This window comes from Puma concolor, chromosome B4, assembly GCF_028749965.1.
Source record: "Puma concolor isolate L17-30 chromosome B4, mPumCon1.1.hap2, whole genome shotgun sequence".
NCBI classification, from domain to species: Eukaryota; Metazoa; Chordata; class Mammalia; order Carnivora; family Felidae; genus Puma; species Puma concolor.
Genome location: NC_141673.1, coordinates 119,183,796 through 119,211,753, shown reverse-complemented (window position 1 = coordinate 119,211,753; position 27,958 = coordinate 119,183,796). Strand labels below are relative to the sequence as shown.

Below are 27,958 nucleotides of genomic sequence, written 5' to 3'. Positions count from 1 at the left end.
GTGTGATCCTGTTCTCTGCTGCTAAGGCAATAGTCTTCTGTTTGTCCAGTGAAAGGGTGTTCCCCTTTCTGATGCAGAAGAAAATGCAGGTTTTGGAATGCTAGGACTACACCTACTCCTCTACAAGCTGAAAGAAGTTTTCTTTGAATGGAGAAAGACGTCAGCTACAAATCGGTTAACTGTGAAGGCTCCACTCTAGAATCAGACCGTCCGAGTTCCTATCTTAGCTCTGTCTCTACTGCGTGATCTTTGGCGAGTTACTTTATCATTTTGTGTCTCACATTCCCAATCTTTAATATGGAGATGATAATACCTACCTAGAGAGAGGTGAGATACAGAGATATCACATATGAATGGATAGCTGTTATTACCTAATCTGTAATGTATCAGAAGTCTTGGGCATCCCATAAAATCTAATCGCCATGTTAGGAAAAAGTTGGGAAGAAAATGTGTTCAGTATTTCAAACTAGGATGCCAGGAATTTATTTCCTCACACCTCCTTTCTCTGTTTCCATTGAGGTTAGTAGAGTCAGTGAAATTATGGCTTTTAGTTCCCAGACACTGGTGGGTAACGAAGACAGGTAGAAGAGGAGGCCAGAAAGTTCAGGGTAAGGGGCAAGGAGACCACGGACAAGAGCCCCAGAGGAGAGTCAGGGCTGAAGGTAGAGGCTAGACAGTCAGAGATTAAGGGATCAAGTACTCATGGAGGTCCAAGCTTCATTGGGACCATTACCTAATTATCTCTTCTCTCCGATTCCAATGCTTATATTGGTATTTCTCTGTTCTGCAAATCTGCAGCTCCTTTGAAAGTTTTCTGTGGGATTTAATGTTCCCTAATTTTGGAGAACCTGCATGTGAAAAATCCCCCTTTTTTCATAGATTCCACTACTTTTGGGGAGGAGAGAGGAGTGGGGGGAGGGAGGAAGGTAAAAAACCTGAGAACCATGGTATTTAAAACAGCTTTCTGAAATGTTACCTGTAGTCCTTATTTTAATGCTTTCTGAAATTTTGTCAGGAAGGGGGCATGTTTTTAAATTAATGCATATATAAAATAGTATATAGCCTTGTAAGTGAGGTCATAGAATCTTACTGCACTTTTAATTAAACTATCAAAAATCAAGAATACTTTTTAAGCCCTAGATCCTAAAATTTGAGACTAATTTGTAGAATCATGATTCTCTTTTTTTTAAGTTATTTACTTATTTATTTTGAGGGGGTGGGGAGGGACAGAAAAAGAGGGAGAATCTCAGTCTGACAGTGCAGAGCCCATACAGGGCTTGAACTCATGAAACTGTGAGGTCATGACCAGAGCCGAAATCTAGTGTCTGATGCTTAACCAACTGAGCCACCCAAGTGCCCCTAAAATTATGATTCATTTCATTTATGAAGCCATAAAGATGATGAATCATTTGAAACAAAAAAAAAGAGAACAGTTTTATTTAAAAAAACATTTTTATTCTATTTTTTTAAGTTTATTTATTTTGAGAGAGAGCACACACATGTGAGGCAGAGAGGGAGAGAGAGAGAATCTCAAGCAGGCTCTGCACTGTCAGCACAGAGCCCAGTGTGGGGCTTGAATTCATGACCTGAGCCTAAATCAGTAGTCAGACGCTTAACCAACTAAGCCCCCCAGGTGCCCTGGAACAATTTTAAAAAATGTTTTTAGAAAACCTTTTATAACAAGGACTTAAAATGTCATATCCATCTTAATATCTTTGAATGTTCCTTTATAGCTGTGCAATGGAGGATCAGTGACAGATCTCGTGAAGGGTTTTCTGAAGAAGGGCAAAAGAATGAGTGAGCCCATAATTGCCTATATTTTACGTGAAGCACTATTGGTAAGGCAATTTAAATTGTTTGTGCATTAATTATGAGGCAGTTCTAGTTAAATAAAAAATGTGGATCCTATTTTTAAGAAAATACCAGTACATTGGTATTTGTTGATGCAAGAGTATATGCAAAATCTGAAATGTTTAACATAACTAATTATTTGTTAGAAATCTACCCTCCTTGTGTGTCAACAGAACCTGGAGTTCTGATATCCTAAGTATATTTCTGAGACTGATTATGATGAAGGTAGATAATGTGTATTTTTTTTAATAATAGGTTTATATTTGCTATTGTTTAAAGTAAGTGTATGGAATGTTTCTTCTATTGAGATCAACACGCTTTTGATAAAGTATCTGATAAGAGCTAAGGAAGGCATGCTCTGCTTTATGAATTTTTATAAAATCCAAAGTGGAAATGACATACTTTGGTTTCACTAATTCAGTGTGGAACATTTTAATGTGAATTTTAACAAATATTTCCTATTGATTTTGCACAAATGCATCCATCCGAAAAATGTTACTTTTGTTTGATGCTTTCTTTAAAGTCACTGTATATTTCTCACCTTTTAGGGACTTCAGCATTTGCATAACAACAAAACTATCCACCGAGATGTAAAAGGAAATAACATTCTGTTGACCACTGAAGGTGGAGTTAAACTTGTAGATTTTGGTAAGTTTGTTTTGAAATGCATGGGTTTGATAAATGATTTGATCATTTTCCATTACCCTCGCTTTCTAGGCATTGAAAGTGGAGAAAAACAGTGTCCTATTGAGGTAAGAAAGTACAGAGATTCTTTATAAATTTGGCCAGTGAAGATTCCCAGAAGAAAGAATGACTTCTTTCAAGTCAAGCCATAACACCGCTGTAGCGGTATGTGTGGTTGATTCTCAAAAATAGATAGCACTCCAGGGGTGCTTGGCTGGCTCAGTTGGTTAAGTGTCCAGCTCTTGATTTTGGGCCAGGTCACGATCTTGCGGTTCATAGGATCGAACCCCAAGTCAGGCTGCGGGCTGCATGTTAACAGCATGGAGCCTGCTTGGGATTCTTTCCTCCCTTTCTCTCTGTACCTCTCTTGCTTGTGCTCGTGCTCCCTTTCTCTCACTCTCTAAAATAAATAATTAAACGTGAAAAAAAGTAAAAAATAAATAAAATAGCATTCCAAATAATTGCACTAAGCCTAAGTGGTAGTCCCACGGCCCTTATTATTACTTTACAAATGGGCATGTGCCTGAATACAGGATTTTGAGAAATGAGGAGGAAACTTCAAAGGTCTCCGGGAAAATAGTTTCGATCCTAAGAAGGAAGCACAAGGAAAGATGGTCTCTTTCTTCCTTGGGACCCTCTCTGTCTTACTGCCATGCCTGAACCTGCTGCAGCCACCTTGCTCTGTCCTGAGGTGCTCCATCATCCCAAGTGGAAAGCCACCCTGGAAAAGGCAGAGCTGAGAGATGGGAAGAATGAGAGTCCTTGATATGATTGAGCCACTAAATCAACAGATTCTGGAGCCTGCCCCATCAAAGGACCTTTTGTCATGTGAGATAATAAATTTCCATATTTACTCAGCCAAATGGGTTTCTGTGTCATAGCCAAAGGCACCATAGCTGATCCTCCCACATTTGTCTGGGGAGTTATTTACCAGTGTGACAGTGCCCTTCCACACCTCCTATCATTGGATCCCTACGAGTGCACTGCTCCTGGGAAGGTGGGCGACATTATTCTAGGACATCTCAGTGTCCTTCAGTCACCTTCCCCTCCCCTTTCCCTCACTCTGGCTGGGGAAGGTATCATTCCTTGTGCTTCTGTACCCTATATATTTCTCCCTGTGTTTGTGTTTACAACTTGTGCCTGAAGTGGAAAGCAACAACAAAATCCTTTTCATTGCTCCATAGAAAGAGCCAGTCTCTTCGGTCGTGAAAGAAAAACTTAGTCAACCAGTAGCTTTGAGAAATGCAGACTTCCTGGGATACCCTCCAAAGTAGTCTAAATTTCAGACATATACCGATATAATTAATAAGGTGGCCTTTTGTACAATATCTTTGTAAATAATCATAAGTTGGGAAGCTGACAAAATATGGGTTTTGGTTTTAGATTAATTGGCTTATGGACTTTACTTTCAGCAGCAATTAGAAAAGAGGGCCAGTTGCCTATTCAATGTGTTCCCAGTGTTGGATACTAAAATGCTATTATTTGCATGTAAGAGAATTCTTCTGTGTCTATCCTCCATGGTAAGAGGACGTGGATTCAGTTTGCCTAAAATGATGTGTAGATTTTCGTATGAATTCAAACCTGAGGATGGCATGCATGGTGAAACTTCTCAAAGGCAGAGGAGTAAGATGTGGTGAGCATTAAGCCAAAAAAGGATGTCCTCATTCAGTGTTTAAATAAGATTTAGGGAAGGCTGAGACTGGGAGCAAAGTGTTTGAGAATACATTTTATTTGAATTTCTCACCTCACAAAATACATATTAAGCTCGTTATGGCTTCTGCAGATCTGTGCATGGGGGGCTTCCAGTCCTCAAAATGTCCGAATGGAGCTCCACCACCTCATCCATCCCCAGAAGTCTGCTTCATATCAAGAGTTCCTTGTCTTGGAAAAAGTCACTAGCCCTTTTTTGTTGCTTAAGTTGGAAGCCTTTGGCTCATCTGGAGTCTTCCTTTGTCTACCTCTCACATCTACAACTAGTCCCAAAGCTCTGTCTCTATTACATACATCCCCAGACTCCATCTTTCTTGCTTCTCTCTTGTCCTAGCCATCATCTCCGACTTGACCTCCTGCGGTTATACTTTTCTGAATTCCTTGCATCCAGTCTTCCTTCCTTCTTCCCCCACTCTTTTCCTTCCTTCCTTCCTTCTTCCTTCCTCCCTATCTCCTTCCTTCCTTCCTTCCTTTCTTCCTTCCTTCTCCCTTCCTTCCTTCCTTCCTTCCTTCCTTCCTTCCTTCCTTCCTTCCTGTCCCTTCTCCACACTGCAGCCAGAGGGACCCCTATCAGAAAGCATAGCTGATCCTGGCACTGTCTTGCTCATCAGTGGCTTCCACTAGCCCTTGGGTAAGCCTTTGCCTTATGATTCTCTGTGCTGGCACAGAGTAAGTACTTCATGAGGTACCTTCTCTTGCTGTTACCTATGATCCAGGTCAGTTTCTTTCAGTTTCTTAAATGCGCCACACTCTTGCTCAGTCGGGGCTCTTACACTTGTGACTGAGTACTTTGAAATATCTTAACATGTTTTTACTCTTTACCTGTCCAAGAACATTATCTTCACTCCAGTCTACCTGAGGCGTCTCTCTATCTGGGGGGGGAAGATTAAGCTTTGTTCCAGAGGAAATGCAAGAAAATGACTGGAGTAATATTCAGTTTTTAGCATGCAAAAAGAGGAATTTGTAGCAAGACCCAGGATATCTCTTGAGAAAGGTCTATGTAAATTGTTTTATCTTCTCTTTAGAGGGTTTCACACAACAGAGAAAAGAAAGAAGAGACCCTTTCCAATTCTAGGGTGATGGTGGAAAGATGAAGCAGAGAAGGAGACCAGGAGAGTGAGATGAGCTTTAAAAAAGTGAAGATGACAATGAGGGCAGATAAAAGCTCTCACCTGCACACTCCCCACCATTTGCATCCACGCTACGGAGAGGCCATTGCTACAGACTGAGCTGAGCCATGTCCTTGTCGTTTACACATGGAGGTGTAAAGTGATTACGTAGGGGAAGTACTCAAATTGAGCTTCTCCAACTCTTCCCTTAGTTTCCAGAAACCCAAAAGTCACTGAGAATCTGTCTGGGGAGTTCCTAGAGGGGTTGCTTAGTCTGGGCAGTGAGGCACAGAGCAGATCACCTGAGCCAGGTCTGATTAGGAGTCACAGCCAGAGCTCAGAGTGTTCTCAGCTCCAGCCAAAGCCAACCTGAGCCTTCGTCTGCTCAGAGGAACCACAGGAAGCCCTGCCAGTATGAGGAGAGTGGACCATGAGCTCACCCGATGCCAGTGCCGGCATGGGAGGCCAGTAGGGCACCTAGCAGCCAGGCAGACACACAGGCAAATGGCCCCAGAGGCCAGAGACCTACATACCAAAGACCCTCCCTCTTCTCCTTTCCACAAGGTCTTATAAGCCATCCCTCATCCTGTACACATGGTACCATCTTCAGGAGGGAGGAAGGAGGAGGAATGCCATCTGAGAGATGGAACAGGCACTTTTATCCAACAGAGACTGAGCTCTATCTAAAAGGACTTTATGGGTTTATTAATTCTGAGTAAGCTTTACTGCCCTCCCAGCCAATAGATAGGGACACAGGGAGGGGCCATAATAGAAGCAAAAGGAATTGTATTTTAGTATAGGGTGATTCCATTTTGTGACCAGTTGCGGACATGATGCTTTCCCTACATAGAAACCTCTCTTGGGGCGCCTGGGTGGCGCAGTCGGTTAAGCGTCCGACTTCAGCCAGGTCACGATCTCGCGGTCTGTGAGTTCGAGCCCCACATCGGGCTCTGGGCTGATGGCTCAGAGCCTGGAGCCTGTTTCCGATTCTGTGTCTCCCTCTCTCTCTGCCCCTCCCCCGTTCATGCTCTGTCTCTCTCTGTCCCAAAAATAAATAAACGTTGGAAAAAAAAAAAAAAAGAAACCTCTCTTCACTCCTGCACCTAGCTAACTTCTGTTTGCCTGGCTGAGTACCTCCCACCACCCATACTTTGTTTAGACAACCAATTGTCACCCTTGATTGTAATCATAATTTAATTTGACTACCTTTCCTACTAAGCTATAAGCTTCATGATGACATGGTATCTCTTTGGTCTAGCACTTTGTCCCTAGAGTCAAGCATGGTACTGGCCCCTTGAACATGCTCAGTAAATACTGTCAAATGAATGATGAGAGGCAGGATTTTTCCATACAGTCGTGTGACCTTGAGAAAGTCAGTTACAATCTCCAAGGACATCAAAATGGTCATCTACAAGTATGAGAAATAACAGGCTCTACCTCATATGGTTGATTGCTGTGAAGAATAAACAGCATGATACAGGCAACCTACTTAGTATAATTATAGATACTTTATAATTTAAAAAATTTGAGGTATTACCATTATCATGAAATAGTATTCTTACTTAGCCCCTAGCTCAGTGTTGTATACATAGTAGGTACTTGATAAATAGTAAATAAATACTTTAAAAAAAATAGTTGCTAAATACTGGAAATATGAGTTCCCAAAATAGCTTCTTTCTGTTTCCAAAAAAAGTAGCCCTTTGCTAGAGTAAATTTGGTGTTACTTTAAATATCAAGCTACTTGATTATACTAAAAGAAAGATTCAGTTTGCTGATGCTAGTTATAAATATAGCCTTTAAGAAAAACCTTTGGTTTTTTTGTTAAATGGATTTTTAAAAAAAATTTTTTTAATGTTTATTTTTGAGAGAGAGAGAGAGAGAGAGAGACAGAGCATAAGCAGGGGAGGGGCAGAGAGAGAGGGAACACATAATGCAAAGCAGGCTCCAGGCTCTGAGTTGTCAGCACAGAGCCCAACACGGGGCTCGAACCCATACACCACAAGATCATGACCTGAGCCAAAGTTGGACACTTAACTGACTGAGCCACCCAGGTGCCCCTTAAATGAGCCAAAGTCAGATGCTTAACTGACTGAGCTACCCAGGTGCCCCTTAAATGGATATGTTTCTACAAAAATTCCCTAGACACCTCGGAAAGTAAAAAGACAAGGGAGCTTGTAAACATTATTAATGAAATACATTAGCAGTCCCTGGTATATAATCAATCAATAAATAATATGATCTCCCAGGAGGTAAACTCCTTTAGGCAAATCAACTAATGTCTGAAAAAGCAGTTCTTATGTGGACTAGAAAATGCAGGAGAGACTAAATGTAAAGGGCAGTTCTCAGTTCTCATTTCTATGGATTTCTCTCTGGGGAGCTTCATTTCTAATAGGATAGTTAACATTTCAATACAAAAGTGCAGAATGTACTTCTTGTGATTTATTTAGACATTGTTCTTATGACAGAATATTTTATGGCTTTCAATCTCTTATTACCCACATGCCCAATTTTAGACCAAATCCCCAATGAGTAATGTAGGTCAAAGAGAAGTTGTGATTTTTGTTAATAACCCACTTTTAGCATCAAGTGAGGCAGTCATACCTGAACTTAAAAGCTGTGAAGTTCCTCTTATTCCTTCCTTTATTCCCAAAAAATTCAGAATAAAAGCCATTAGGTGGGACTGAACAAGCACAAGAGAGCAGGGTACAGCTCAGCATGAGGTTCGAGCCTGAGTGTGGTGAGAAAGACATCCATGCTGGGAGGGTGGTGGTAATGGAGTTCAGTTGGAGAGGAGTGTGAGTCCCTGGGTGGGACAAGGAAAACATCTGTCTAGGGAGATGATGACGACCCTACTTCAGGTTATCAGAGCCCAAGCTAGGTAAGAAAGACATCTGTGTAGGGGTCGAGATGGAGACAAGACATTGTTACATAAAGGGGGATTAATACCATCAGGAAATATAATGTGTACAAACGGAGCCAGGTTTCTTACTGTTAGAGAGAAGAATTACAAATATGGAAAGGAAGAAAACTAAACCCAGTAGTGTTAGATTGGAATTGGAGGTATCATTTTGAATGCATTGTTTTCAATATATATAGACAAATATAAAAATAAATATAATGGAATGTGCATGTGGGACGTGTGTGTGTGTGTGTGTGTGTGTGTGTGTGTGTGTGTGTGTGTGTAGGTGTATACATGTTATTTAGGTATTTCTACTAAGAGGGCTTGCAAACGTTGATGTACCAAGAACAAGCCCATCAAGCACTTAGCTTTTGGTTTCTAAATACAGTTCTCAATTAAGAGGAAGCCAGGATTCTTAGAGAAAGACTGATTTTAATGGCTATACAAGATGAACATGGAACTTAATGTGCTCAAAAGGAAGGAAATGTTAAAAGAATAATGGTAACATGTCAAAAGAACACAGAAGCCAAATTGAAGGAATTCTCACTGAGCAAATCTGGGAAAATTTTAGCATCAAAATAATGATAATAATGACGGTAATGATGGTAACTCATTGAATAAAATAGAAATCCATTAATGCACACTTGCATACTTAGATATATAAATAAATGAATGGAAAGAAGCAAAAGCTTTTCTTGCAGAAGAATAGCAACTAATAAATATAGAAGGGATAGTGAAATTTTTAAAATGATCATTTGGAAATCGTCATAGTAATAATTAATTCATCCCAAAACTTCAATGGGTCCTAAACTAGTGTGTTAAGTTTTGATTAGAAATAGGATATTTACATAGTCTCAAAAGATTTCATAAAGTACTTAATTACAAAAGAAAAAGAGACACTTTCAGGACAAAACATAAGCAGTTGATCAAAGTGAGTACAACTAGTAATGGAACAAGTGAAAATCACATACCATCTGGTAGGATCACAGTCATATACCATCAGTATCACTTCCATGATGTTCCTGTCAAAACTATAATTGTGAGGGAAAATCCAAATTCAGGAACATTCTGCAAAGTAACTGGCCTGACGTTAAAAAGTGTCAAGGTCATAAAATTCAAGCAAAGATTAAAGAACTCCAGATTGAAGGAGACTTAAGAGACATGACAGCTAAATGCAACACATGGTCCTGGGCTGGATTCTTTTGTTGTGGGGATGGACATATTTGGGACAATTGATGAATCTTCAATAGGGAAAATAGATTAGATGGTAGAAATGTATCAGTGTTAACTTCCTGATCTTATTAGTTGTACAGTGGGTGTGTAGGGGAATGTCTTTGTAGCAATCACTAAACTGTTTGGGTGTGGAGGGGCATCATGTGGCCAACTTAACTCTTTAAATGGTTCAGGAGAAAAGTTTTTTTGAACTTCTCTTACCAACTTTTCTCTAGTGTTGAAATTATAGCAAAAAACATTTTTAAACTATGGAGTAGAGCTGGAGATTTAGCATGGAAGTCTCGATGCTTATGTACATGTGTGTGTGTATATGTGTATATATATATATATATATATATATGTAAAGATTATATATGTAAAGATATAATATGTCTAAAGATATATATGTGTATGTATATAAACATGTGTGTTGGTAGTTGGATGTTATGAATCTTGAAAATTTGAGAGCTAGTGCTTTATAGAATGAAATAATATATGAGAGAAATAACTAGGGGGAAGAGCCATTTTTGAAAGTTGGCAGAGCTTTAGAATTTTCATACATATACTAAAAATTAATATTTCATTCAGATGAAATTTATTATTTAAAAAAATTTAATGTTTATTTTTGAGAGAGCAGGGAGAGGCAGAGAAAGAGGGGGCAGAGGATCCGAAGTAGACTCTGCACTGAGCGCAGAGAGCCCAGTGTGGGGCTCGAACTAACAAGCTGTGAGATCATGACCTGAGCTGAAGTTGATGCTTAACCAACTGAGCCAGCCAGGCACCCCAGATAGAATTTATTTGAAAGAAAAGACATTTGTAATTCTTTTATTATCTATAACAGAACCATGAATAAATGGACTGTTTCCAGCTGAACCTGTAGGCTCAAGTATTCCAAACTAAACATTTTCCAAAGTTGAATTAAAGTTTTTTTTAAGTGTATTTATTTTGAGAGGGAGAGAGACACCACGAGTTGGGGAGGGGCAGAGAGAGAGAGGGAGACAGAATCCCAAGCAGGCTCCACACTGTTAGCATAGAGCCCAGTGCAAGGCTCAAACTCATGAAACCATGAGATCATAAAACCAAAAGTCAGATGCTTAACTGACTGAGCCCTAATTAAATTTTTTTAAATGTTTGTTTAATTTTGAGGGGAGTGGGAGAGAGAGAGTGTGTGTGTACATGTAAGTGGAAGAGGGACAGAGAGAGGGGGACAGAGGATCCAAAGTGGGCTTCATGCCAACAGGAAAGAATCAATGTGGGGCTCAAACTCATGAACAGTGAGAGCATGACCTGAGCTGTGGTTGGACACTCAATCAACTGAACCACCCAAGCCCCTCAAAGTTTGAATTAAGCTATTCAACATCATAGATTACGTTTGAACTAAGCTTTTCAACATTATAGATTACGTTGTATGTTTCAGTCAAGGGTCTTTTAGTTGTAAGGACAAGAAAACCAAACTAGCTTCAAAAAAGAGTAAGATACAAAAGGCAATCTCATAGATAGGAAGAACAGGGGGGACTGAAACCAACAGAAGAATGGAAGGCAAGAACCACAATCAGTTGCTACCTCTTGCTATGTCACTGGAGAAACCAAATCTCTCCTTTCTGTTCTCTGTGGTTGTCTACAGACCAGCCTCTGGAGTTTTCATGTTGCCCATCAAGGCTATTTACTCAAACAGCAGCCTCAACCTTCTCAGCCTATATGACGTGTGGGTCCAGTGGGAATAGATAACCTACCTGGACTTTTAGCACCCCAAGTCAAAAGGAATTTGGAGTGGGAGAAGAAGCTCAGTTGGACAAGCTGGGTCAGATACCTTTCTTTGATCCTGTTAGCCATGACCAGGGAAAGAGTCTTAAGCAAGCCTGCCTGAACCTTCCCATTTTTCAAGTAACTGTGAATACAGAAAGATTTTCTTTTAAGAGCATTATGGAAAAGGAAGGACAAAGATATTTTCTAAATATACTAGACAATATGGTTTCTTATTGATGTGCACTGCCTTATATTCTGAGAGATGGTCAGAATTTTAATTTGTTGAAGTTAAATTACATGAAGTATAACCTAGAAATTCTATCATGAAGTCAAGAATGGATTTCAGAAAGGGGCATCTGGGGGCTCAGTCAGTTCAGTGTCTGACTCTTGATTTTCGCTTAGGTCATCATCTTGTGGTTCATGAGTTCAAGCCCCACGTGGGACTCTGTCTTCCTCTCTCTGTGTCCCTCCCCTACTTGCTCTCTATGTCTCTCTAAAAATAAAAATAAACTTAAAAAAAAGAATGGATTTCAGATGTTTTGAAAGAGCTTTTATTTGGAATAGAGAAAACTTTATATCTAGAGATTTACCCAACACAAAAGCAAACTAATTACCTCAATGCAGCTGTAGAAATTTTAATAAAAGTACCAAGTCTGCCTTTCCATGGAATGATGAATTTAGGTCAATCAAAGAGGACTTCCTTATATTTTTTTAAGAATCACCTCTTTTCTCTCTCAGTTTTTCTTATTATAGAGTATGTGACTTGGACTAAAATTACATGGCCTTAGTCTGCAGCTCTAATATTTGAATTCCTGAAAAGCTCCAAGCAAAAAGATTTTTACTGGGGAGGAGGGCAGGGGAAGGGAGGAGACAGGGTAATGGGAGAGGTGATTGGGGATAAAAGGGAATGAAAAAATAAGAGATCAGTGATGATAATGCACCATAAATGAGGAATATTCTATACACAGTTGTCCCTTGAACAACACCGGTCCACTTATACATGGATTATTTTCAATACAGTACAGTACTGTGAATGTATTTTCTTTATGATTTTCTTAATAACATTTTCTCTACCTTACTCTGTAGTATGAATACAGTATATAATATATATGATACACAAAATGTGTGGTAATCAACCGTTTATGTTATTGGTAAATTTTCCAGTCAACAGCGGGCCATTAGTAGTTAAGTTTTTGGAAAGCCAAAAGTCTATGCATATTTTCCACTGTGGGGGTTGGGGGTTGGCACTCCTAGGCCCCATGTTCAAGGGTCAACTGTACTCAACTCTCTATAACTGAGGTCCAGTATTATACATATACACACATGCAAGGTCATACATAATTAAATTACACAGATCTAGGTACGTGGTTTTATGTTCAAAGCCAAGGAGAGTGCAGCAAGCAGTGTGGTCTTGATGTCTTTAGAGAAAGCACTACATAATCTCCATTATAAGATATGAGCTGAGTATTAAAGGGAAAGATTTAGTGCCAGGTAGACTGGAGAGAGGACAGATTTCCAAAGGAAATCACATCAGTATGGATAGGAGTAGTGATTGCACAGAATCACTTACCTTGTGTCATCTTATAGACTCAATGAAAGCTAAAGCTGGAGGTAACCTTGAATGTCATTTGGTATATTAAGTACAAGAATGTCAGGAGATTTTTTTTTTTTTAATTTTTTTTTTTTCAACGTTTATTTATTTTTGGGACAGAGAGAGACAGAGCATGAACGGGGGAGGGGCAGAGAGAGAGGGAGACACAGAATCGGAAACAGGCTCCAGGCTCTGAGCCATCAGCCCAGAGCTCGACGCGGGGCTCGAACTCACGGACCGTGAGATCGTGACCTGGCTGAAGTCGGACGCTTAACCGACTGCGCCACCCAGGCGCCCCTAGAATGTCAGGAGATTTTTAATATTCGTATATGCAACACATAATGTGAATATGAATTTCCTGATGAGAAAGTATAAAGTTTTCACAAAACTAAATAATTTGTGACCCAAAAGTCATAAAGAATTATTGACTTATCCTAGTCTCCTGAATTAATAATGAGAAAACAAAAGCTTGGGCCCACTGTGAGATGGATCTGAACTGAACCTCATTGCTCACTTGACGTCTATTAGATCCCTATTCTGACTGGTGGAGCACAGTGATATTTGGGGTCTCCTGGAATAAGTGCCAGTTCAGAGGTGGCATCTAGCAATCCCAGAAAAATCTGATTATTTCCTTTTCCCCAGTGCAAAATCACCCTAGTAAAAAGCCATTGGTCCCTTTGGGGAAGGCTCAGAGATTTTTAACAGTTTAAAGTTTTGGTAGCGTACTGGGGTACCTTCTCAAGGGGTGACCTCCCCTTCATTCAAGGGATTCTGGGTCTACAAAACCAGCTCAAGGCTTGGGATTGATTGAGAAGCCATGACTGTCAGTTTTTGATGATTCAAGTTACACTTACGTTCACTTGATTTAGGACTATTTTGCTTATTCAGATTAATTTCATAGTCTTCCCATCTATTTCACTTTCGCTAACACTGATATCAACTAGGCAACACCATAGGTCTCTGCAATGCAGAGTCGTCTGATTACTGCTTTGACTCTGCTGCCTGTTATGGTAACTGCGCATCTTACCTTGGAGTTGAGGACTACCACTTGGCTCCTACCACTGTGTGATCCAATTCCTCTCAGTGTATTTAGCTTTCCTAATTCAGTGGCATCAATTCCCATTGTAACTTCTAGCCTACAGAGAAGAGTGATTATAGAGCTCTTAAGGATTCTGGGACTGCCATCAAAAATGTATTTCTCACAGTTACATTGAAAAGCATGTCCTCTGGATGTTCCCATGTTGGGTGAGTAGGTCTTAAATGAAAAATCCTCTCCAACATTTCAATCTTCCTAGGTCTTTGAATCTCTTCCTCTAGAGTAAACCAGTGTAGTTCTGGCATTTCAAGTTCATTTACTAGGGCAACTTTTTCACCCATGTCTGAGCCAACCGATCAGCCAGACCGGGTAAAACCCCTTCTTTCCCAAGCTGCGATATTAAATGCAAAATCTCTGCATTGTGGGTATCTATCAACAAATTCAGCCTTATCCAAGTTTATGTTCCTTCCACCATTATCCCACACCCTTAATAATGGGATTCTAGGTTTGTTTTTCAGTAATCTAAGCTCTTCATCTACCAGAGAGAAGGGTTTCTTTTAGGGCAGACATAGAAGCTTTCAGGTCATTTGTGTAGCACTTGAAGCTGGGAATTTGAATCCCTGAGCTCATTCTTTTTTTTCCCTTCATCTTGTCCAGCGATATTAACAGAAACCAGCCAATTTCATTCTATTCATTAGTTTGACAAAATGTTCAAAGATATCACCCTGAACCATGCCTCTTACAAGTAAGTGTTTGATTAGAAGTATCCAATGCTGATATTTTGTGTACCTCTATTTGCCACATCATGCCATGGGCTATCAGTGCTCTTTACTACTGGAAATAGAGCCATCAATGTCTTTAATCTAACTAGATTAGAAAGCCAATTCCAAAAACCCCAGAACCAAGTTAGAAAAATCATCTTTAAGATTCTGTTCCTTTAGAACCACTCTCCGTACCAAAATCTCTGTCAGAGTTCTCCAGAGAAACAGAATCAACAGGATATGATGGGTGGGGTGGGGGATGAAGAGGAGATTGACTTATTTTAAGGAAATGGTTCATATGACTCTGGAGGCTTGGTGATTCCAAAATCTAGGTCCTGGGGCTTAGTCAGCAAAGCATCAGACTTCGACTCAGGTCATGATCTCATGGTTTGTGAGTTCGAGCCCCGCATCAGACACTGTACTGACAGCTCAGAGCCTGGAGCCTGCTTCGGATTCTGTGTCCCTCTCTCACTCTGCCCCTCCCTCGCTCATGCTCTGTCTCTCTCTCTCAAAGATGAATAAAACATTAAAAAAATTGTTTTAAATAAAAAATAAAAACACAGAATCTAATGTTAAGCTGGCAGGCTGAAGACCCAGGGAAAAGTTACAGTTTAAGTCCAAGGTAGTCTGCTGGCAGAACCTTCTTACTCAGTGAATGTCAGTCTTGGTTCTATTAAGGCCCTTCACTTATTGAATAAGGCTTATCCACAATGTGGAGGATAATCTGCTTCACTCACAGGTAATTTCATCCAAAACACACTTTCACAGAAACATCCAGAATGATGTTTGACCAAATATGTGGATACCATGGCCAGATTAATCATTATACAATCTTAACTTCATCAATAGAATGAGGATATTAGATGGTGTAATAAATCTTATGGACTCTTCTTGTTGAAAAAAATCTGTATTTTTATAATTTCAATTCTCATTCCTGCAGTATTGTTTTTAACAAAGACAACAACAAAATCTCATGCTTTTCCCTTTGCTCTCTTTAGATGTCAAGGATTTTGCTGTCTGGTTATAGCAAATCAAGTTTCCTGAAGTTGTCTGGTTTGTTGAAACCACATTGGAAGCCACATATTTAATGCTTCTTCTGACTTCCTAAGACCCTAAAAGACCTCCTGACACAATTTTCTCCCTAGAAAGAGGACTTATGCAATAGGGGACAGAGTTGTTGTACAAACCATCAAGCAGCTCAGGAAACCTTGTTGGAAGGGCCTAAAATAGCATGAGAATTTCAATATAATCAAAGCAAAGGGCTGAAGAATCATTAATGTATACCACCTTAATGTTCCTGTGGCTTTGACTTTCAGTGTATTATTGTCCTCTCTTCTAGTCTGTTTTCTTTTCAGCCCTGATCTCTCTCTGGCCTCCTGTTTCTTCCCATATTCTCACTATCCCAACCTGTCTGGAATTTTCCACCTTTTAGCATCTTCTCCTTTGAGATGCTTACATAACCGTTTACTTTGGTGACTTATTCCATTATTCCCTCTCTGGACAAGATGATTTTCCTAATCGTCTTTACTTCCTAGGGCTCCCAAACTCATCATTTGGATTCCTGTTGCCTTTTAAAGTAATTTATGGCAATCACTTTTAATGGAATTTTGCATTTTTCTACCTTCCTAGCCACTTTTCTTGTGAGAATTTATACCAAGTGAAAATGCCATTTGTCCTCAGGAAACTTACTCCAGCCAAAGTTTACTAACCTGAAAATGAACACAGACTTTATGACCATTAAGTTGTCTGCTAGCTCCAAAGCTGTTTGGTTGTGTTGGTAAAATGAAGTTGAAGTTTATTAATTGCATAAATGTTTAACACACACATGGAGTTTGGTAAACACCTTCTTTGGTCACTCCTTCATAGTTGAGTTGTGTCTTGTTTTTAATGTAAAAATCATCTAATATTATCAGATACAAAGCTTCCTACTCTACCTAGTTGCATTGTCCCTTTTTCACTTATTTGAGCGCTTTTATTTTTCCTTCTTCACATTCTGGACTAAATTTTTTTTTCTTTCCACACAGTTTACAGTTTTACATTTCCTTAGTTCCATACAGGAACCAGCTGTAAAACATTATTTCTGCAAGATCCTAAAAGCCACTAAATGATAGATAAGTAAGACCTCAAGAGCATTGTAATTCATTACCCCTGCACTCCATACTCTAACCAGTGGTCCTTGAAGGGGGTGTCAATACCAGGGTGTTTGTAAGACATCATTGTAGTGCAGAAAAAAATATTCATATCTAATTATGAAATATTCATAGTACAGTTATTTAATCTCATACTTTAAAATTATCTTCATTTATGTGTTTCACAATGCATATGTTAACATAGTAATGGGTCACCTGGGTGGCTAGTCAGTTAAGCGTCCGACTTTGGCTTAGGTCATGATCTTGTAGCTTGTGAGTTTGAGCCCCATGTCTGGCTCTGTGTTGACAGCTCAGAGCCTGGAGCCTGCTTTGGATTCTGTGTCTCCCTCTCTCTCTGTTTATCCCCTGCTCATACTCTGTCTCTCTCTTCTCTCTCTCTCTCTCTCTCTCTCTCTCTCTCTCTCAAAAATAAATAAAGATTAAAAAAATTTAAAAACAGAAGTAAATATATAGAGAATAGTCTATCTATAGCTATATCTGTATCGATTGTGCTTGTTCAAAACTTACTTATTCTTTGGGATGTGTGAGTAAAGAGTTTGGAAGCCAAATATTTGTCCTAGAAAATATTTATCTCATATTAATGTATACATGTAATATAAACTCACATTAATATAAAACCTAATGACTTTTAGGCTTTATAGACTCATTATTGACTATTACCCTTGTTAATTTGCTCCTTTATTTGTAAAATCATTTAGGCCTTGTATCAGTTAGAATTCCTTGGTTGTAAGCAATAGAAACTAACTCTGACCAACTCAGGCAAAGATACTGACAACGACACTGATGGGCTTACAAAGTCAAGGGAGAAAGAAGCTGGGCCATCTGGCCTCCTAAGAATAGAACTTCACCTGGACCTAGTGTTAGAGCCCTGCCATTGGTTGACTCTACTCTGGTTACCTCCTCCCTGAGTGTCCACTCTACTCAAGATTCACATTTCAAAAAAAAAAAAATATTCACACTTCCAAGTAAAAAGAGTCTGAATGGAACTGCTTTAGGTCACATATAACACCCTAAAAAACTTTTTTCCAGTATCCTTCCATGGAAAGTCCTTTCCAACCATCCAAGCTTATAAATTCAGACCGCAGGACATGACTACTTGCTAAAAAATGCCAACTCTAGTAATATAATCTTTTCTTTATATTCATGAATAGGAAAAAAGATCACGATTAGTCTAAAATGTCACTCACCTGCCCTGAGCAAAACTTTTGATGTTTTTACTTGGTTGTGGGTTTTTTTCCCTTTACATTTCAGTTAAATGACATTTGAATTTTTAAATGATCTTTATGAAGTTGAGACAAAAATGTTCACCAAAGATCAAGTATAATGTAAATTTAAATAAATAAGTGAATAAATATATACCCTTAGAATAAATCTTAGTAAATTTAGAATCAATTTTAAATTGATTTTTTTTCTTTTTGAGAGAGAGTGTGTGAGCAAGTGGGGGAGAGGGAGAAAGAGAATCTTAAGCAAGTCCCACACTCAGTGCCGAGCCTGATGTGGGGCTCAATCTCATGATTATGAGCCAAAATGAAGAGTTGAATGCTTAACCTCCTGAGCTACCCAAGCACCCTAAATTTATTTTTAAATCCATTTGCTTTTCCCACTTATATAAATAAATTACGATACTCTGATACTATCATAAAATCCAAGTTTAGTCACTTCTACCTTTAATTCATAGAAGACAATCTAAAATGTTTAGATTTATATTTAATTTTCTGGGGCGCCTGGGTGGCTCAGTCGGTTGAACATCCGACTTCGGCTCAGGTCGTGATCTCACGGTTCATGGTTCGAGCCCCATGTCAGGCTCTGTGCTGACAGCTCGGAGCCTGGAGCCTGTTTCAGATTCCGTGTCTCGCTCTCTCTCTGCCCCTCCCCCACTCATGCTCTGTCTCTCTCTGTCAAAAATAAATACACATTAAAAAAATTTTTTTTAATAAATTTAATTTTTCTGAAGGTTCAAATGCTTGGAGTAGGGGTAGAAGTAGAAGGAGTATTTTGGAGAAATGTGCTCTTAAATGTTGATTCTCTTTCTTCAGATAGTCTGTGAGAAAATATTTAAGGGAGAATCTTCAAGCACAGATTAGATAATCTCCTTTGAATTTGAAAAAATTATTTAGTGAGGATATTTTTTTCTGTCACATAATTAACTTTTTCACAGACAAAATTTTTTTAAATTTATTTTTAATGTTTATTTATTTTTGAGATAGAGAGACGGAGCACAAGTAGGAGAGGGACAGAGTGGGATACACAGAATCGGAAGCAGGATCCAGACTCCGAGCTGTCAGCACGGAGCCCGATGTGGGGCTCGAACCCATGAACTATGAGATCATCACCTGAGCTGAAGTCGGACACTTAGCCAACTGAGCCACCCAGGCGCCCCTTCACAGACAAAATTGGAAGGGCATAGATGAAGATTCTGTGTGGGACAGGATTTATACAATGGTGGAATAGGTTAGGTCATTGTGAGATGCAATTCATGTGGAACCAAAACATACTGCCTACCCTCTGCCCAAGTATATTCCACCAATATTTAAGTATATTTCCCCCACTGAAATACCCATGTGGCTGAATATGGCCTTTGAATTTCATGATAAAAGTCAGATGTCATCCTGGAAGAATCAAATATATCCAAATTTAAATCTTAATCAGTGCCTTTCTCCTAGTTGGCTTATAAATAGCCAGAGCCTAAAACAAATGTGACACCTAAGAGGTGCTTTTCAAAACAGGAAATCAGGGAGTGGAGGCCCATGGTGTGGGTGTAACCCAACAATTTCAGAGCAGGTCAAGGGAAGAGCACTGGACAGCCTGCATGAGGAACGGGAGTGTGAAATGCAAGGAGAGACTTTGCTCCTAATTTTCTTAAGGGTTAATTATGATTATTTCTAACAGGTGTAATTAGTGGGATGACATGACTGAAATACTTGGTTATACCTCTTCACTGTAGTCCTTCCATCTGTAATCTCTATAAAGGAAAACAACTAATTCTATTCACGGTGTTGGATTAAATAGATGCCGTTAATTTGAAACTAGACAGGTGTGATTTGTCCAGAGTTGATCGTGTGATGGAAAATAATTTGATTCACATTCACAAGTAACCTACTATGTGCATACAACCATAGAAAAATTCTCAAATGCACCACAATTTAGTAATGGACAGAGGGAGGAGGAGGGAGGGAGGGAAGCGTACAGTTCAGATACAAATTACATGCCAAAATAAATAATATAGACAGGTAGTTAAAAATGTAGAAGTTTAAAAAAATTGAGGTTAGTATGATCAGGAGCAGATTAAATATCAGCATGCGGGAATAAAACTTGAAATGGGGCTTTAAGAATAGGGAGGTTTGGATACGAGAAATACAAAATAAGAGGATCATTCTAGACTTTGGCTATGACGAAATTCTGATGTAGGATACTTCACATTTTTTTTTTTAACATTTATTTATTTTTGAGACAGAGAGAGACAGAGCATGAACGGGGGAGGGTCAAAGAGAGGGAGACACAGAATCCGAAACAGGCTCCAGGCTCTGAGCTGTCAGGACAGAACCCAACGCGGGGCTCGAACTCACGGACCGCGAGATCATGACCTGAGCCAAAGTCGGATGTCCAACCGACTGAGCCACCCAGGCGCCCCTGACGTAGTATACTTTAATGTGAAGTTCAAGTTCTGTGGCAGCTTTACGGGAACAGAATTTTAATATTAGTTTGTAAGCAAATTTGTTACAACTGGAGTCTCTTTGCATGAGTAATTAATGCAGGAATGTAAGTCTTGTTTCTTCCTTCCAGGTGTGTCTGCACAACTCACCAGCACTTGGCACCGTAGGAATACATCTGTGGGAACACCATTTTGGATGGCTCCTGAGGTAAGACAGTTTTGAGAGAGACAAATGTAATATTGAATCCTTTCTGGCTTTCCTTTTCATGCATGCACTGTCGCCCCATGTTTAGGAATGTACTAGAAGGAAACGTCAGTTGTGTCATTTTTATGAGAGATTTTTGTATGAGAAGGAACATGGGAGGTGCTCAATACATGGGCGTGAATGAATGAATGAGTAAATGAAGGATTGAATGAATAAATTCAATGAGGTCAAGAGAAACTGCTTGCGGCCTTGATTTTCTGTTAAATTTACTTTTAGTTGCTCAGCACGTATCTATATTATTGATATTTAGATTTTGTTTTTAAACTAAGAAATATTATGACAATCCCTAACCTTTGTTTAGTATCAGATTTTCGCTTATTAACCTATGTAACGGGTTCCTATATTGAGTGAGTCTGCCTGGGAGGGCCATGCTCATCTTGGGTGACTCTTGGGAAGTGGTGAATAAACTGCCAAAATTGCTGAGGGAGAAAGTTTTCTAGAGTCCCGTCTTCTCTCCACAGCCCCTGTTAATGCCTTTAATCTTTTTAATTATGTTTATTAGTAAAGAAGACTTATGTTTGAAAACTCTCAGCCTCTGGGGAGGGTTCTGCTATTTATCTACCATTTTCTAGGGAGTGAAGGGAGAAGAAGCAGTTCAAATGCTACATTAATATTGCAAAATTTTAGAACTAAGTGTGTTTGAGGATTAAATCTTTGTGTGCTGTTTCTATTTTAATACTAATTCAATTATTACTTGCAAAAAAGTAAAATGTAAATGTAAAAGATGGAGAAAGGATACATTATCTTAAGAATCTTTTAAAAACTCCAATGGATTAAAAAACTCTTTTTTCTTTTTAATTTTTTTAAATATTTATTTACTTTTGAGAGAGAGAGAGTGTGTGCGAGTGAGCACGGGAGAGGAGCAGAGAGAGAGGGAGACACAGAATCTGAAGCAGGCTCAAGCTGTCAGCACAGAGCCTGATGCGGGGCTCGAACCCACAGACTGGTGTATCATGACCTAAGCGGACGTTGGACGCTTAACCGACTGAGCCACCCAAGTGCCCCTGAATTAAAAAACTTTCAAGCAAGGTGTACATCTTGGAATAAAAATAGAGTAATCATATAAACAAAACCAAAATTGAATTAAGGGATTCTCAAGTGAGAGTTTCTTCAGTTTGTTCTGATGTATTACTAGTGTTTTAAAAGCTTGGGGCGCCTGGGTGGCGCAGTCGGTTGAGCGTCCGACTTCAGCCAGGTCACGATCTTGCGGTCCGTGAGTTCGAGCCCCGCGTCAGGCTCTGGGCTGATGGCTCAGAGCCTGGAGCCTGTTTCCGATTCTGTGTCTCCCTCTCTCTCTGCCCCTCCCCCGTTCATGCTCTGTCTCTCTCTGTCCCAAAAATAAATAAATGTTGAAAAAAAAAAAAATTTAAAAGCTCATGACAAAATTTTAAAAATAAATTGATAAAATATAGGGATAATATTAAACAGTGTATCTTATTTATGTATATTAGTAATATAAATGCTATAATATGTAATAATTGTACTATTACTTATTAATATTAAATAATAGTGTAGCTTTATATTTTTCATATGTTATAGTAACCATTGTTCTATGTGTAAGTTTGCTTTTAGTGAAAAAGCAATTAAAAAAAAAACTTCTTTAAAGTGTTTTTTTTGAGAGAGAGCATGAGTGGGGGAGGGACAGAGAGACAGGGAGACATGGAATCTCAAGGAGGCTCCAGGCTCTGAGCTGTTGGCAAGAGCCTGATGCAGGGCCCTAACCTATGAACTGCAAGATCATGACCTGAGCCAAAGTCAGGCGCCCAGGCACCCTAGTAAAGAAAGCAGTTTTGATTAGTGGATCTTGGAACAACTCTCACATATAAGTAAAAGAAAATATTTTGATCTATCTAAAACTCAATTATCAGAGTATTAAATGAGTTAATCATAAAATTGACACTCCTTAAATATGCAGTTCCTAGACTGTCATTTTACTGGTAGGTCATTATTTGTTATCAGTAAACGGGGTTTGAAAGTGCTTTCCTGCTTAACAAACCAATGGGTATTACATAAAAGGGAAAGATTCACTGCCGTCTTTTCAAGCTGTCATATAAATACATATATATTCCATATTTTGTGCATATTATATGTCTTTCTGTAATAAGCATTTTCTAACTTGTGAATAAGTGTCAGTATTTCAATAAATGTCCATTTATTTAGAACTGTTGAAGAGTATATTTTGAATAACCAGCTATCTAGCTAATGAAGGCATCACATATATACCAGCTCTATGTCATTAATGACAAATCTCTTAGATTAGAAAATAGTAAGGTAAATAGTTTTAATATGTTCTCCATAATTAATGGCATAAATTTATTTCAGTGTTTTTACGGCCTCAGAGGCAAGATTGTTCAAGTCAATTATAAGTTGAAAAGTGAAATTCTTGATTTGACATTTAAAAAAAAATTTTTTTATGTTTGTTTATTTTTGAGAGACAGAGACAGGGCATGAGCAGGGGAGGGCAGAAAGAGAGGGAGAATCTGAATCAGGCTCCAGGCCCCAAGCTTTCAGCACAGAGCCCAATGTGGGGCTTGAACCCATGAACCATAAGATCATGACCTGAGCTGAAGTCAGATGCTTAACTGACTGAGGCACCCAGGCACCCCTTGATTTGATATTTTTAAATTAAAGTCTAGATCAAAGGTAGCAGTCGTTGATTACATAAAACCATCCTTTCCAAACTGAAATCCGTGTGTGTCAGGATGGAGGGCACAAGGGAAATAGTGACCATGATAGGTGAACATATACTTTTTACAAGCCATGACACTTTGCAGAGAGAAAGGGGATGATATTTATAATGACTCTAGGAAAGCAAGCATAAAACCAAGAATGTCTTAGGCAAATTGGGGCATAAATTCACCCAAGCCTTTGGTGAGATATTCCAGGATCACATGTAGCCATAAAATAATGAAAAAACATATGGTGGGGCAAGATACATTTTTATATTAAGGACGTTGAAGATACACAACAGAACAGAAAATTCATATGAATGTGTTTTTTATTTTTAACAGCTTTATTAATATAAAATTCAAATACACATACCATATAATTAGCTTATTTGACATGTACAATTTGGTTACTTTTAGGTGTATATTTACAGAGTTGTGCAACCATCATCAGAATCTAGTTTTAGAGCATTTTCTTTCCCTCTAGAAGAAATCCTTTACTCAGTAACAGTCACTCCCAAGCTCTCCTCCCAAGCTCTCCTACACTAGGCAACCACTAATCTGCTTTTTGTCTATGGATTTGCTTATTGTGAACATTTCATGTAAATAGAGTCATACACTATGTGGCCTTCATGTCTGGCTTCTTTCTTTTAGTGTTTACCCATGTTGTAGCATGTATCAATAGTCCATTGCTTTTGATGGCTGAATAATATTCCATTGTATGCATATACCATATTTTGTTTATCCATCACCAGTTGATGGACATTTGGGTTGTTTCCCCTTTGGGGCTATTATGACTAATACTGTGAATATTTGTCACGTGAATTTTTAACATAAATTGGGGACTTTTATGCTTACTTTTGCTACAATGCTTGCTAAAGTCATAAACTTCACTTTTTTCCCCCCCTATTTTCTACTAGGTGATTGCATGTGAACAGCAATTGGATACCACTTATGATGCCAGGTGTGACACATGGTCCCTGGGGATTACAGCCATCGAGCTAGGGGATGGAGATCCTCCACTGGCCGACCTGCATCCTATGAGAGCACTCTTCAAAATACCAAGGTCAGAGGATGAACATGGGGTACAGTATCTGTAGCCTGTCTTTCTTCCCCAAGCCAGTGGTGCTCATCATGGAAATATTCAACATATTTCAGCAAGTTTGAAGCACAGTGGCCTGGAATATCATTCTGCCTATTCTGAGACACTGTATTTATTCAATGGTTTCATTTTCCTGGTCTAAATAAGATCTTTCTCTTGACACTCAGTGCGTTTTCCTTTTTGGAGGATTTGATCTCAGAAAACAGCAGTTCCTTTCACTCTTGATCCACTCCCAAATTTGTCAGGAAGGCCCTGGGCCATAGTCAGTGCAACAGTGATTCGCTTTGCTTTACTCTATCAATCCAGTAATTTTTTACTACTTGCTAAGACGTCTCTTTGGAAGTTTAAAATGATATTACTAATAAAATTATAAACAGATTTGACTGATAAAATAGTAATGATTTTGAACTTGTTAATATTTTGAACATATTAACATAGAACAGTAACTTTAGAATAATCTCTTTGGAGCCACGAAAGCACTTTCCTATCTACGTAGACCCCTCCCCTTCAGTGAGTATATTGACAAATTTTCCCCTTTTTATCGTATTACTAATTAAACACTATTTTTTACATGTTTTGGTTAGTTCCTAGATATTTCCAAAACCTGATTTGAAAAGACTGCCTGTTTTTAATACAAATATGTTACCTTTTGAGGGCTATCTTAAAGACTGTGCCTGGTACCATAATTCTAATGGAGTGCACACCCAGGGCCTGTGATGAAAGGGGTCGAGGGCAGGGTAGTAGGGTAGTATGTTATATAGCTTGTTACCACTCTCCATTAAACAAATTTTGTCACCCTAGTGCCTATAGCATGTAGAATCATATATGCAAAGCCCTGGGGTGCAGTTCTCCAGTCCTAAAGAAATAATGCCAATATGTCGTATTCATGTCTAAATGGGTCCATTTGGGACATTTGGCATGTATTTAAATTAGTAGAAGACCAAAGAATTCGAGTGTGTTTTTAATTTTATCTTTGACCTTCCTGTCTGATATACATGTTCTGAATTATAATGCCTTATCATCCTTTATGTAACAATGTGAATGTAAATCTCAGGTCTAACTTACTTGTAAAATATACTGCTTATTCGGTAAGAGGGGAAACAAGATTACAAAAAAAGAACAGAAAACCGGCTCTCTGCCAAGTCTAAGCCATTTCATTAAATTTGAGGAAAACAGAAAAAAAAATGTATGTTTCCTAACTCCTACTGTCATTCAGTGTGTAAGAAGCACTGTACTTCCTGAGCCATTTTAATTATGGTTTAAACTACCAAGGTTGTTAGCCGGATGTTATTACTCTTGGTAATGACACCAGATGGAGGAGGAATGACACCACCATTCGTGTTTATTGCACCTGTGAGCAAGGTGCTTCTGGAAACTACATTCTCTTACTTATTTCTCCTTACTTCTGCCACCATGTCAGAGTATATCTCTGACATGAAGTTCTTAGAACACTAACTGTAGAAATAATTGGGGGGAAAAGAGGGATCTGAAAAGCTACCTTGTTCTGAGTGTTCTCAAATCATCGAAACTTTGTTATACTCAAAGCAAGCCAATAAATCTCTTAGAAAGGAAATTTTCAGGAGGACGAGAAGCAAAGCAAGACCATTGGAGAAAAGAATTACTTCTTTTAATGTGCAAATCAGCAGTCTTCAAATGGCCCTGAGAATTGTACAATGAGCCCTAGGTGTGATCTAGGGTAGATGAGTGGCTGCACTTTTCTTTAATGAGCCTGTACAAACTGTACACTAATTTCATTATAAGCTATTTAAGGAGTAATGCAGAACTGAAGACAAAGTGTTTCCATTCTACTAATGAAAACAAAGAGCTGTTAGAATTAGCGTAAGGCAGTACTTCAGCAAGTTCAGCCATCATGGTTGATCAATGCTGCTTGATTACAAAGTTAGATCAGCCTCATTTCCAAGTGATGTGCCTTTGTATTCCTGAACATGCCAAAAACAAAAAGATTTGTTTGGCCTAAAAATAAGAGAAACTAATAACAAAATCTTTTAAGTGGCATTCAGAGCTTTATAGCTAATCATATTTTCCAGTTTCTTACTTTCGTAACCTTGTTTCCAGAAGCAACAGAACAGCTCCTAAAGGCATTCTATTAATGCCCCTCTCTGCCACAGTCTCCCTCGTATTCTGAACAGCACACCTTTGAGGTTACCTCTCTGTACCCTGGATATTCCTCAGAGGCTTCTGCAGGACTCAGAGTTAAAAAAAAAAAATCTGTAGTATTCATTGTTTCTATTCTGCCAAGTTATTGATGTTTCCCCATAGGGCTCTCAGGTAAAAGCAGAAAGACTCCTTAAAAGAAAAAAATTTATCAGTTAGAAAAATTGGGTCATCTATTAAGCGCATTCAGAGAAACAAGCTGTCATTTTATATAAAGAATGATTAATAACTAATTATCTGTCTTTGAATTGGAAAATTGTGGCCCTGCTTGATGATGCCTGGCAGAACCTCTGACTGCAGTAACGCATTAGTCTGTCCAGCTCTGATTGTGCACTGACTGACCAACGTGCACAATCCAACCTTGATTCTTATTTTTCTAGGAATCCACCCCCCCATCTAAGGCAGCCTGAGATATGGTCAGCAGAATTCAATGACTTCATTAGCAAGTGAGTAACAACAGAGTCTTTCTTTAAAAATTGTTTTCAACATTTTTTTTTTTTTTTGAGAAAGAGAGATAGAGTGTGAGTGGGGGAGGGGCAGAGAGAGAGGGAGACACAGGATCAAACCAGGCTCCAGGCTGAGCTGTCAGCGCTGTGCCCAATGTGGGGGCTCGAACTCAATGGACTGTATGATCATGACCTGAGTGGAAGTTGGATGCTTAACCCACTGAGCCACCCAGGTGCCCCAACAATAGAGTCTTAAAAAAAATGAGAGAGAGAAAGATACCATCTTGCTAGAACTTTGAAATGTGCCTTTTACAACCATTCCTCCATGCTTCTGAATCTCCTCCTTATGTCTTATCTATTGAATAGCCCCAGTAGTTTCTATTATTTTCTTCAAAACCAAAAACGTTTCTTCTGAATGTTCAGTGAATTCATTATTGCTCTAATAATGATCTTAGGGTCACGTTTCTTTGCTTAACCATAGCTATGCTCCTGAAGTTGCATTGTCCATTTACACATCCTTCTGTCTACCTGCCTTTTGCAAGCTGTGCCCTTAGCATCTTCCACACACTCAACCCAACCATCATCTATTCAATCAGCTTTTTAACCTTTCATTTATCTGCACCTCTCATTCTTGTCACCATCAGGGAATTTTCATTGCAATCAATGAATCAGATAATTGTACAGGTAAAATGCTTATGTATTTGAAATTTAGCGAACATTATTTATTTGGAAATTCAGTTAACAGTTTTTTAAATGTTTGTTTATCTTTGACACAGAGAGAGACAGAGTGTGAGTGGGGGAGGGGCAGAGAGAGAGGGAGACACAGAATGTGAGGCAGGCCCCAGGCTCTGAACAGTCAGCACAGAGCCCAATGCGGGACTCAAACTCATGAACTGCGAGATC

General features: G+C 39.0%; 1 protein-coding gene across 3 annotated transcripts in view; it reads left to right on the top strand.

Annotated features, from left to right (window-relative positions):
* The window catches only part of MYO3A (myosin IIIA), a 256,791-nt gene that overhangs the window by 36,132 nt on the left and 192,701 nt on the right, over positions 1 to 27,958 (top strand). For 2 of the 3 annotated variants that reach the window (XM_086714700.1, XM_086714702.1), the window contains exons 4-8: positions 1,734 to 1,838; positions 2,400 to 2,499; positions 20,533 to 20,609; positions 24,253 to 24,398; positions 26,990 to 27,055. In XM_086714700.1, coding sequence (XP_086570826.1) covers positions 1,734 to 1,838; positions 2,400 to 2,499; positions 20,533 to 20,609; positions 24,253 to 24,398; positions 26,990 to 27,055 — 494 coding nt within the window. The remainder of the gene's footprint in view (positions 1 to 1,733; positions 1,839 to 2,399; positions 2,500 to 20,532; positions 20,610 to 24,252; positions 24,399 to 26,989; positions 27,056 to 27,958) is intronic. The other variant, XM_086714701.1, reaches the window with a different exon arrangement.